Source organism: Anabrus simplex, chromosome 2 (genome assembly GCF_040414725.1).
Source record: "Anabrus simplex isolate iqAnaSimp1 chromosome 2, ASM4041472v1, whole genome shotgun sequence".
NCBI lineage: Eukaryota > Metazoa > Arthropoda > Insecta > Orthoptera > Tettigoniidae > Anabrus > Anabrus simplex.
The window spans coordinates 905,697,175-905,710,506 of NC_090266.1; the positions used below are offsets into that span (position 1 = coordinate 905,697,175).

A 13,332-nucleotide genomic window follows, 5' to 3' on the forward strand; every position below is an offset into this window, starting at 1 on the left:
AACACACCATACTAAAAACTACCACCGAAACACGCAATAGTAATTACATCCCTCCACATAGGGTTGACGTCAGCAACTATGTTAGTCATATTTGCATTGAAGAAGAACTGGTCATTACAATAACGTAAGCATTATATAATATTATTCTCCACTTCAATAAAGCAATCTGTACTTCATCGAAAGATTAAATTTACCGAGTATAAAGATAATATTCAACATGGATATTTTACCTTCAGTGAACGCAGGCCGATAATATTATGAGTAGGCGGCCGTGGCCTTGAGCCAACCAATCACAGAACAGCGCTCAAGAAGCACATCGCTCCAAAATCAAACCGATTTGATTCTTGAAGGAGGAGCAGAGAGAAGAGGGATGAGTGAAGTGCCGGCAGGAACGCTACTATTGAAATGTATGGGTTTGTTTTGCATCTCTCAGCTTCCTGTGTGAAGAGATAGGAGTGATGAGCGCTGAGCGAGGAGTAATCCACTCGGCATGTTCGTACCCTTAGAGCACCTCGATATCAGATGAAGGGCACAACATTCAGGGAAACTAAATGAAAATATTTGAGAATAAAGAGACATGCTGAATTACTTCAATATACAGTATTACCCTGCTTTTAAATTCCCGTATTCAATGTTTTCCTGTCGTTTGACACAGTTTTTTGTTGGTCCCTTCAGATTTCCAATGCTCACAATGCATTAAAATGTTTGGGACATTTTATGCTTCCCACCATTTATGCCATGTAGGGCTGCTCATGATGGGAAGAAAATCAAAGTAAAATGGCATTGCAACGGTTGCAACTAACCAATACTGTTTCGAGAAATCACAGCATGATGACAAGCCGGACAGCATACACTTTACAACGTGGGGTCTGCAAACGAACCAGTTCCTCGTTCACGCTCATTCGAACCTCATACAGTCAACCGTGCCTCCGTCGACCTTGAGTGGGTTGGCTAGCAGCGCGTATTCTGAGGAAAGATGGCTGAAGCCCTTATGGACAGTATGAATAAACTTAAAAGGAGCGAAGAAAGAAGAGTGGCTGACTATGAAATGTTGGACACCTTGCAAATATTTTAATGAAATATGCATTGAAGTGATGTTGGAAAATTAACTTGTACTGTCTTTCACATCTTCACAAACATTCATCATTACTGTGTTGTCTGTTTTAGTACAGAATGAATCAAGAGAACATAATTTGATATATCTTGGTTAAGCAAGCTCCTTTTGTTACTAATCAAGTTACCAAGGAACTGAAATTCCTTTCATTTGGCTCATTGGAGGCTGGAATGGACAATATTTTCTAGCAGAGCAAGCCTTGGATATTCTGTGCTGTTATTTCTCCACTATGCAAGGGGATCATCATCAGAAAGGCGATCTTTTACTAAATACTAAAGAATGTCAACAATGTTTATTCATCCATACACTCATTTTTGACATAGATCTAGGAACCTATTCCTGAAACAACCGTAAAGAGACTGAGATCGGTTGCACACATTTTGACTCACTTCTGTGTAAGGTTTTGTTTGATATCATGCGGTACTATACTTGATGGACGCACTGTATTTAGCCACACATTACACATGTGCTTTTACATGTGAGGTAGCAGATGCAAACAACAATAAGGAAGCACAACATTTACATGGAATATATCCCGCATGTTGACCATTCGCAGTTGTTACTAGTAAGAAGTATTCCCACACTTCACTCTTCAATTCTTTCTTATTTAGTAATCCATATTGCTTTCTCTCATGTTTTGCTTTCACCCTATCTTTGGACTCCCGTGCCCCGTTCGCACTGAATGTCGTAGTGACCAAGAAAGTGAATAAGTCTGACTGAATCTGGTGCGTTCGCTCAGACTGTCGAACGCCAAGCGGTTGGACAGGTCACACTCGCTAGTGGAGCAGGATTTCATTTCATTCGACTGACCATAAACGGGGAATGCAGACCTTTATTTACAACATATGGGTGAAACCGGCCGATTACAAATATCGGGAAGCTATGCAAACTGTATGACAATTCTAACAAATGGGTTGCCTCCCAAAAAATTATATTTCTGTTTTGGAGTACAATTATGTAGGAATAATTTCTTGCAAATAAATCACAGAGAAAGGCCAAGCCTTCTTTAAATTCTCTCCTAAAAGTAAGGTGTGTGGATTATTCGATAGCACATATTATTCGCGTATATACAGAATTTTTGTTATGTTTTCTGTCCTTATCTAAGTTGACTGGGTAAGTCATTTGTCTCTATCTTCTTGTTGCATCATTTGTTTTATTCTTCTGTCTTATTGCTTTATCATTTATGTTTGCTTTTCTGGTTAATAATGAGGAAAAAAGCATGGAAAGGAAAACTTTCACTATTGAAAAAAGTTGATTAGTTCCGTGGAACATATATTGCACTGGCACGCAAGTTGCAGCTTTCTGTATCCACATCCATGGTGAATACAATGGCGGAAAACAGAGGAAGCATATCACAAAGTGCTTCAGAATGCAGATGAAAAGAGTCATATTTCAGCTACAAGGAATTGGAAAATAAAGTAAAAAGTTGGTTTGAAACTTTAAGAGCCACATGCATTCAAATTGGTGGTATGCACATAAGGGGAAAATGCGCAGAAAGTGGCAAACATACTTGGTATTGTAAATTTCAGCGGGTCCAATGGCTGAATTGACCGATTTAGGAAAAGACGGAACACAACCTATAATATTGTTTGTGGGGGAAACAAATGCAGTTAGTGACAAAACAGCAGAGGAGTGGATCAACAGAGCTGACCAACAAGTACAAATCCAGGAACATTTTTAACGTATATGAAAATGGACTGTTTTTCAGTGTGATGCCCAGGAAGACTTTGGCATTCAAAGTGGATACATGCCATGGTGGGAAACACAGTAAAATGGGGCTCATAGCATTGTTGGAAGCCAATGCTGATGTCTCTGAGAAACTCCTCCATCCCTTTGTGATAGGAAAATCTAGAAAAACCTTGCTGCTTAAAGCATTGCTGACGATGCCAACTGTAAAACTTGGATGACCTCAGATCTTTTTTGACACCAGTTAGTTGCTCTGGATGGAAAAATGGATGCACAAAATAGGAAGATTATCAACCACTGTCCTGTACATCCCATGGATGTTTGAGGAATGTGCAGTAAGAATTTCTGCCTGGTAAATGCACGAGCAAGCTGCAGTCTATGGGTTTAGGGGTTATACACTCCTTTAAGTCACTTCACAGGAAGAGCCAGCATTATTTAAAGTTTCTATCCTGGATATGCTTCACTTCATTGCAAAGTCTTGGAAGGCTTCGAAGCAGACTACCATCTCAAATTCTTTCTTGAGAGTAGGATTCTTCAAGAATCATCCGAAGAAGAAGTAGTAGTAGTAGAAGAAGAAGAATAAGAAGAAGGTGGTCTGTTTCCTTGTGTAGGGGGAAGGTTGCAGTCAAACTGCACTACTGAAGACTTTCTTTGGGTGGATTATAACTGCTGAGGAAAGAAGTGTGTAAGAGTTGGTTGTGGAACAAAGAGCAGCCAAGTCTCCCACCAGTGACATTTTATAAATTAATAATATGCATTTGTGTAACATTTTCTTCCTTTCAGAGAACATTTTTACATATATAAGTTTGTCTCAAATATTATTACAATGTTTTTAAGTCCACCTGTTCAATACAATACAATATATACGATATATATATGTATTATACGTATATTATATATGATATATAATGTGTATATTCGTTTCATTTGTTTTATACCAATTGTGTGCATGTACATTTGTTTAGTTATTAGATGTTTTACATTAAGGCTGAAGATGGCCAGCCCCGGCCGAAACTAGTCCCTAATTAATTAATGTAATTTAGAATATTGCATACTAGCTGATGTACCCGTGCTTCGCTACGGGATTCTCAGAAAGACTGACTTTGTGGTTTTCCTAACCTGAAATCAACATAGGTCATTGCAAAAACGTAAGTATGAATGTAGCGATTAAAAGCAATGCTATCATATAAAATACTCGATCAAATGGAAAGCCGCGCGTTTTATCACTTTTAACGAACAGTGCTGCGGTTAGATTGCGGTGCCAATCTAATAGTCCAAAGTTCCAGAGCTGGGATGACCAGGCCGCAGATTGCCATGAACACTCATCTGCCATTATTCCGCTAAATATGCACACTGTTCATTCCAATCAGTGCCTCAGAATAGGGACTGAATAGCCCGAATGCTATGATAATCCAGTGTCTTACGTACCAGTAGTATCAGAAAGTTTATAAACCAGGGGAATGGCATGCTAAAGAAGAAAGTTATCTAACTCCCCAGCTACTTTCCATCAATATTCAGGCAGGCTGTTACACTCTGTACGACTGGGAGAGTTGACCGTGTGGTTAGCGGTGCGCAGCTGTGAGCTTGCATCCGAGAGATAGTGAATTCGAACCCCATTGTCGGCAGCGCTGAAGATGGTATTCCGTGATTTCCCACTTTTACACCAGTCAAATGCTGGGCCTGTATCTTAATTAAGGCCTAAGGTACTCCTAGCCCTTTCCTATCCCATCGTCGCCATAAAACCTATCTATGTCGGTGCGACGTAAATCAAATAAAAATACTCTGTATGCAGCAGTAATCCTATCTACCGGAGATGAGGGGCAACAGAAGACACAAAGCACATCACGACAAACAATGGTCAATGTAATATTGTTGATCAATGTTATGAGCTTTCTATATTGTAGGCCTTCACATTTAGTTTTCTTTCGACTCTGTGATTTGTAAAATATTTTATACCATAAACTGTAGTTTCTTATTCTCCGACTTTACATACCGATTTTCATTAAATACTGTTTACCCATTTTCTCGTTACTCGGCGCTGATATGGACTTTGTAACAAAAATAAAAATTCAGTAATATCTTTGTGATCATAGCCAGTACAGTAACAATGTATAAGACATGAATAATAGAAAATTTAATACTATATAAACTTAGTTATGTAGCATTCATCGATTACACCTCTAATAAGAAATATTTGAGAATTACATTTTAGGCCTTCCCCTAAACTACCATTTCACTCAGCGTGAATAAAATAATTTACAGCCTAGACTATAGCGACTTGTTTCCTGACTTTGCATACCGATTTTCATCAAGATAGGACTACTAATAACAACAATATTTGAGAATTAAATTTTAGGCCTTCCCCTAAACTACCATTTTTCTCAGCGTGAATACAATTATTGATAGCCTAGATTGTAGCAACCTATTCCTCTACTTTGCATACCCATTTTCTTTAAAATACGACCACTAATAACAAATAGTTGAGAATTCAATTTTAGGCCTTCCCCTAACTACCATTTCACTCAGCGTGAGTAAAATGATTTATAGCCTAGATTGTAGAGGCTCATCCCCCGACTTCACATACCGATATTCATTAAATTCTTTTCAACCGTTTTCTCGTGATGCATGTACATACATACAGACAGACAGACAGAAATTACGGAAAAGTAAAAAGTGCATTTTCTTGTTACTATGGACATGACCGATACAGAAATACCATTATTTTCAAATTCTGAGCAATGTACAGACAAAACTCTTATATTATATATATAGATTATAGTATTGAAAGGTGGACCATTACTACGTTAATTTAATAATTATATTGTAATAAGAGATACACAAGAACTCTCTTACAAGAAGATTGCACTGAGAAATTATAATTTTCTAAAGACACTTTCCCACATAAGTGCTTTTATATTTTTATGTTCCAAAAATTTTTATGTACTGATGATGGCCCACGGGGTTGAAACATGTTTACATTTTAGATAAATTATGTATTAATTTTAAAGTTTTTGAACAGTATGTATTGAACAAGGTGGATTAAATCCTATTTTTAACTAGAACTAGTCAATACGGACCAAAAGATGATTTTCATCACATGTAATGTACTGTAAAAGGAAACCACAGAAAATTATTATCATGACTGTTGACAGTATGACGTGAACCCACCATTTCTTCCAATGGAAGCTCACATTCACGCAACCTACTTGCTTGGTTTCATAAAATGAAATATAACAGCTATGGTTACTATTATACGAGCGTAATATATCGCATAGCAGTTGTCTCTAGTACAAAGTTTATTTGACATAAAAATTAACAGCATAAAAAAAGTAAAAAGCATGATCCATGGATCCAGGTTTGTACAATTAGACATCACACTGCTCTCATCCTTAGGAAAGTACAGTGAGTTTCTCTCAAAGGTTGGCCGGCAGGTACGCCCAGCTTACCTGCCACCTGTTGACTTATCACTCCCCGCTCTGCGGCACAGCAACAAGGACAGCACTTTGCTCGCTTTATCTGTGCATGACATTAGATAACAATTAAAATTAAGAAAATAAGAATTAAGTTTGTGTGCTAGTTACCTTGTATGATAACAATTTTAACATTTTCGTAGTCCACCATGCTGAGCTCTTCAAAACCCCAGCTTCCTGCCCAAATCGTCTTAGGGATTTTGTACGCATATGTTCTAATCTTTCTGCAATTTCAGTTACTTTTTCCTCGTTAAGTACACATTTTTTAACACTGCTTCTTATCAAGTAAAGAACCAGTTCCTTTCAATTTGTTTGTAAGTTTCTGCATGGTCTCTCTATGTGGAGGGCATACACCTGGAAATTGTGTTACAAATACCCTAACGACTTCCCTGCAAGACTGCAATTATCATACATAAATACCCTTTCCTCTACTGTGTACAAATGTGGAGGCATTATGAGTGACAGAACAACACTTAATACACGTTCTATGCACAGACCTGAACTGCGAAGTGCAGGCATTCCCGTGCTGTCGCTGCGATGTGTAACGGGAAGTGATGAGGCAACGGGAGGCAGATAACTTGGGCGCGCCTGTCGGCCAACCGATGAGAGAAACTCACTGTATTTCAAGTTTTCATTGTGAAGTACCACATGTAGATAGTGTAAATGAGCAAGAATCTTTGCGAGCCATGATGTGAAGCCAAGGATCCAATTTTTCTGAACAACGTTAAATAAACTAAACTTACCCTCTGTTCAACATCCTCCACCATCTGGTGAATTTTATCTTTCATTTCCTGAGTCAACAACAGGAGCTGCTGTTCAGTGAAGTTGACCTTGTCATATACTTCCTTCTTCACCATAGCTTTATCATTGCGTAGTTGCTGGGCACGTTCATAGATACTATCCATTGTGGAGTGGATTTCTAATGCAATTAGTTTCCCACGGTGACAATGTTGTTCAAATTTTGTCTTTACAGCAGATTTTGAGATGCATTCTTCAAACTTTCTCTCAAAGTCCAAGAATTCAAAGTAACGATTAGGGAACCCCTCTGCTAATGCACCAGCTGAAACATCAACAAAAATAAAAAGTACAAATTAAAACATGTATAGTACAAATATAAACTATGTAAACTAAAAAATTAAAAAAAATCTATTTGTGTATTCCAACAATTCAGCAAAATTCCATGCATAAGATATTGCACCTATGCCTAGTGGTATGAGACCTTTTTATGTAGTGCCTCCTTTACTCGTACCTTTTTTGTAAAAAAAGTCGGCCCATGAGATCTACTGCACAACCTATCTGATGAATGTTACAGTTATGCCTGATCATAGGATAAAATGATACACTTCACAATGGAAAGAAGAAAGAGAACATGACCATCAATTAAATAAATATGTGTAAAATGATGGTCAATCAGTATTACTCAGAGGGACTGAAAATGTAATATTATAAATAACTGAAAAATAATAACAGTTATAACCAATCTGTGTAGGAAACAAATAAGCGTATTCCAGAAGCTTGTGATTCATTTCATTTTTTTACCATTGGCTTTACGTTGCACCAACATAGGTAGGTCTTATGGCAATGAAATTAAATGGTGTATGGCTTTCAGCCGGAAGTGTCCGAGGACAAGTTTGGGTTGCTTCTAATCTGACACCCGTAGGCGATCTGCGCGTCGTGATGAAGATGAAATGATAATGAGACAATAATTTACGATACCCTCATTTGTTGGACATGTATATTTGTGTGTGGGGACTTTATCTGCAAATATTGGCTATTGGTTGCATTGCCATTAAATTATATGCCTGAAACTGTGGCGATTTAAAATGCATCTTCTTGCCATTGTTACGTCGGTTGCTTCGAAATTCTGATTGGCTCAATAAGCAAATTTTTGACTTGAGCGTGCGCAGTGTCGATGTTCAACTGAGCGACGCGCGGCTTGACTGCACTGAACGCCAGTCTGTTACCAGCAGCTCGCCAAGATGAACGCTTCTGGAGAAGTGTAGCGTATAAGACCCAATTGAGTTTTGGTAGAATGGAGTGCAATACTCCTGGCTGATAGCTGTGTAACCAGGGCATTTGCCCTAGTTGTAGTGTACTTTGAGTTTTAATGTATTTCCTACCTACTGTTCTTTTATTTTAATGGAATACGAATATCTGAGTGAGTGTGCCTTCTTGCAAGATGGCCTAACAACGTAAGCTATGCGATTATATTAAATTGGATACCCAAGGATGTAAGTACAGTATCTACTTAGTGGTTTCAAAACTGTTCTACTGCCGGATTATTTGGAAAAGAAGTATCTGTGTGACATTAATTTTGTGAAGTATTTCGGCAACACCATTTGAATCGTATCTGCCAACCTAGTACCGGTAATTTGAAATTAGGCCTACAGTTTATGGACATGTCGACCACCGTTTATTTATTAAATTAAGCTGGAATTACTTCTTCGTTGGATATTTTAATGATATAAATTGTATTTGCTAAATATTCAAATGTAACTTAACGTGATTTTGGTAAAGTTCTATATTCAAATTATTATCATGGAGTAATTCTGGAACGCGGTAGATGCACGGGCGAAAGGCCAATTATTCCATCTCCTCATTTAATTGTGATTATCGTTATGATTCTGTTTTCTGTTTCCTAATATTTTTATTATTATTATTTTGTTGGTGCATTTCCTTCTACTTTTCTTGGTTCATATTTGTGATATCTATTGCACTGGTATCAGTGTTTTGAAAGACGTTATGTGCTTGTATTGTTTTCGTGATGGATCTTTGTTTAACTGCTTAATGGGATGGTTTATTTCCGGTCTCGTCCGGGCATAACCGTCTTCCAGGGCCTCCTAAAATTAATATTTAATAACCGGCGTTTATATTCCCTATTTAATTTTGGTTGGAGGTAATCTTAAATTATAATTATATTGTAATATTGTGGTTGCTCGAAGCTGAAATTTGTTCCAATTATTCCCTAAAGATACTTTCACCCTCCTCAGATTATTCGCATCCGTGTTTTCTTTCTTTCTTTCTTTCATTATTGCGTGTCGTATTTTTATCTTATCTCAGGTACGCTAATTTTGTGGGGGCCTTGCCTATTGTCTCTTGTAGTGAGATGTTGGCTTCGGTTTTGGGAAGCTGGATGCTTCGTGTGTACCATTGTTTGTTTTCTGTGGAATTTTAAGAGTTTCCATTTTGTAAATTGTAAACTATTTGAGTCATATTTTTATTCGAGTTCGTGCCTGTTCTCTTGTGTTATTTAAATTATTTTCGTGTGAAATATTTGGTTGGCTATCGTTCTCTTAAATTTTGAGTGTGCTTCCGAGTTTCTAGATGACTGATATCCTTGTGTACAAGTCCTGGGAACAAATTTCAGTGGAATGAGATTGTTTTCTACCTACTTAGAAAGATAACCTGGCCAGTTACATGATTAATATTTAATACACGGATCCGTTTAAAAATTTGTTATTGAATGAATTCTGATGCGAGCTGCAGACTCCGCTCATTTCTTGGTACTGTAAGATTTACTCCAGTGTGCGGTCTGAGTGAGTTTTCATGATATTAATTATTATTATTGTTTAAAAATAAGGGACATTCATCTCCTCTTTTATGAATTAAAAATAAATTTTTCTTTTTAGGGTGTAAGTTCTTCGACGTACTTATTTATTACAGCATAAGAATTATTTTTCACTGTTATCTGAGTGTACACTCACTATTTTATTATAAAAAAAATAGTTCTTTAAATGTATAATTCAGAGAGATTATTTAATTTTCAATTAATTGTTCTTGATTTTGTTCACCTTTTAACATATTTCAGAAAGTTATAATTTTCATTAATTTTATTTTTGGTTTCCTGAACTTTAAGTAAGTTTAAATTATTGAAATTTAATTTTGCTTTCATTTAGTAGTTAGTGGTTTTGACCCGGCAACCTGTCAAACGTTAACGTAAGATCCAGTCCTCTTCCCTTATTTTCCGTGCCCTCCACGCAGGTTTTGTTAATGCTGCTGCTACTCGATGGTAAGTATTTTGCTTCTTGTGCTCATTTGGTGATATTTATGGGTTTTAATTACCTTTCTTGTTTTATCTTTGTCGGGTTGCAGATAATGAAGATGACAGGAAAGGACTAGGAGTTGGAAGGAAGCAGCTGTGGCCTTAATATTAAGATATAGCCCCAGCATTTGCCTGATATGAAAAATAAGGAAACCATGGAAAACCATCTTCAGGGCTGATTCAGTTCAGTGTTACAGTGTGATGAAAATCTCACCAACTACTATTCTTCCATAGTTTTTGAAATGTTCACATGCCAGAAATGTTATCCCATGGGAGTTCTTTTACCTACAAATAGATGTACCCACACGAGGCTGACGTGTCTGAGCACCTACAAATCCTATCTGACTGAGCTGGGGACTGAAACTGCCACCTTGGACTCAGGAAGCCAGTACTCCATCATCTGAGCCACTCAGATTTTAAATTGGATGTTTTGAATTGGAGCAGTAGAATTTCCTGCCTGCATCCACTGTACTAGGAAATCAAGAATAGAAATCATTGTTCACAAAAGTATATGATATTTGCAACATGACAAACTATCATTGTGCATCCCTGCATGTAATCCCTGTGGCCCCCACTTTGCGGATCACTGCCTTAAAAAAAAAAAAAACAATGTATCCAACAAAAGAAATTTATCAAATGAAGAGCAGTAACTTGTGTGTAACTTTATTTCTTGGAAATACAAATGCCATTCTGAATGTGGGTAATAATCTAGTTTACTTCCCACTGCTCAATCTGGATGAAGATATGGACTGCCCCTTAGTTCAAATCCAAATCATTAGAGAACTAGAAAAGTCATTAGAATAAATCATGTTGAACAAGCCATAAAAAATGAATTAAAAATATATCTCACCCCTGAGCCTGAAGAAAATAATCTCATCATAATGAAAATAAGTTAAATTTAAAATAATATAGAGTGGAAATGAATAAACGTGAGCCCAAAACAGGGATCATTTCAATAAAACTTAACATTTCACATGAGTTATTACTTTAACAAGAGTAATACTGAAGTTTTAAGGAACCAAACCAAACCCCATGGTGCAACAGCCCCAAAAGGCCATGGCCTACCAAGCAACCGCTGCACAGCCCGAAGGCCTGCAGATTATGAGGTGTCAGGTAGTCAGCACGATGAATCCCTTCGGCCATTATTTTTGGCTTCCTAGATCAGGGCCGCCATCTCACCATCAGATAGCTCCTCGATTGTAATCACACAGGCAGAGTGGACCACGAACCAGCCCTCGGATCCAGGTAAAAATCATTGACCTGGCCAGGAATCGAACCCGGGGCCACAGGGTAAGAGGCAGGCATGCTACCCCTACAACACGGGACCAGCAGTTTTAGAGAACAGTTAATATATTTATATTAATAATAATAATAATAATAATAACAACAACAATGACTGACTGGGCAGATTAGGTTGTTATGGTAATAAGAGTAGACTGCACAGCCAGTGTCTAAATGCAGAGTACCGAGCTCGATAGCTGCAGTCGCTTAAGTGCGGCCAGCATCCAGTATTCGGGAGATAGTGGGTTCGAACCCCACTGTCGGCAGCCCTGAAGATGGTTTTCCGTGGTTTCCCATTTTCACACCAGGCAAATGCTGGGGCTGTACCTTAATTAAGGCCACGGCCGCTTCCTTTCCAGTCCTAGCCCTTTCCTGACCTATCGTCGCCATAAGACCTATCTGTGTCGGTGCGACGTAAAGCAAAAAAAAAAAAAAAAAAAAAAAAAATGCAGAGTGTTTTAAGCGGTGGTAAATAAAGATTCCCTAAGGGGACTAACGGCTTTGGGCGCATGAGCCCCTTCAGATGGGATGGTCTGCTGGATGCAGGAAATGCCACTCGAGTCTTCAGGTTAGGGGTGGCTACATCTCCTGTACGGGGCAGCAGCAGTATAGGAGAATATCTAAGGTGGGTGATCACTTGGGTAACAACAGCAAAGACACTGTATATGCTGCATGCGCAACACTTTTGTGGCCACCGGATGAATTAAATGTGGACTTGCTGCTTCATTAAGTTAAATGGAATCATGAATGTAGGGTGTAACAAAATGCAGGAAGAAAAAGGAAGGGGAAGTTTTGTACTGTGCTGTGTTGCAGGGTGTTCCAATAGGTACGGAAATACTACTAATGTGATATTCTATTCCTTTTCTAAGAGGATAAATGAGGCAAAAAGCAGCAAAAAATGATTCATGCAGTGAATTGTAAAAAGTAACTTTTGTCTTTTTTCACTCATTGATAGTATAAATATTTTAGACAGAAATTACAGATCTACACTAAAATACATTCTTTCTTTTAGCCCATACGGTTTATGCTGGGAACCAACACCACACTCAAGAATTTACAGTGTATACTTCATTCGTAATAGGTGTTCTGGTCATCCTTAAAATCGTCCATATGTCCCTATGATCTTTTCAAAAGAATATATGTATGTATGTATGTATGTAAGTATGCATGTATGTATGTTGGGTATTCAGCTAAAAGGCTGGTCTGATCCTCTACAACTCCACCAACAGCTGTCATAGATAGCCTAGGTGTCACTGAAGAGGTATAAGAAAAGGAATATTTCAAATGACTTGGCTGCTGAGATTTTCAAAGGGTCATTAAATAGAATAGAAAGAAAAGTAAAAGAAGAGAATGAGATCTTTTTAAATGTTTGCAAGTTGTTTTATGTTGCACCAACACAGAAAGGCCTTATGATGATGGGATAGGAGTGGGAAGGAAACAGCCGTAGCTTTAATTAAGGTACAGCCCTAGCATTTACCTGGTGTGAAAATGGGAAAGGGAAAACCATTTCCAGGGTTCCCGACAATGGAGTTCTTGAGAGTTTTGTTTGGTATTCATCGCACAATAGTATCTAGAACTTTTATGGTGACATTTATGACTCTTGCAGCAAGTGACGAAGGCAAACTTTTTCTGGCCTAGTAGAGAAAGTGTCAAAGAAACTATGCCCTCAGAATTTCAAAATGAATATCCCCATTGCAGAGTAATATGGACTACACAGAAATAAGAGGTGAACAACCAAG

At 37.8% G+C, this 13,332-nt stretch overlaps 1 protein-coding gene across 7 annotated transcripts in view; it reads right to left on the reverse strand.

The window, feature by feature from the left end:
* Marf (Mitochondrial assembly regulatory factor) overlaps positions 1–13,332 on the reverse strand; it is a 601,407-nt gene that overhangs the window by 282,957 nt on the left and 305,118 nt on the right. For all 7 annotated transcript variants that reach the window (XM_067141663.2, XM_067141660.2, XM_067141658.2 and 4 more), the window contains one exon: positions 7,014–7,330. In XM_067141663.2, the coding sequence (XP_066997764.2) occupies positions 7,014–7,330 (317 nt within the window). The remainder of the gene's footprint in view (positions 1–7,013; positions 7,331–13,332) is intronic.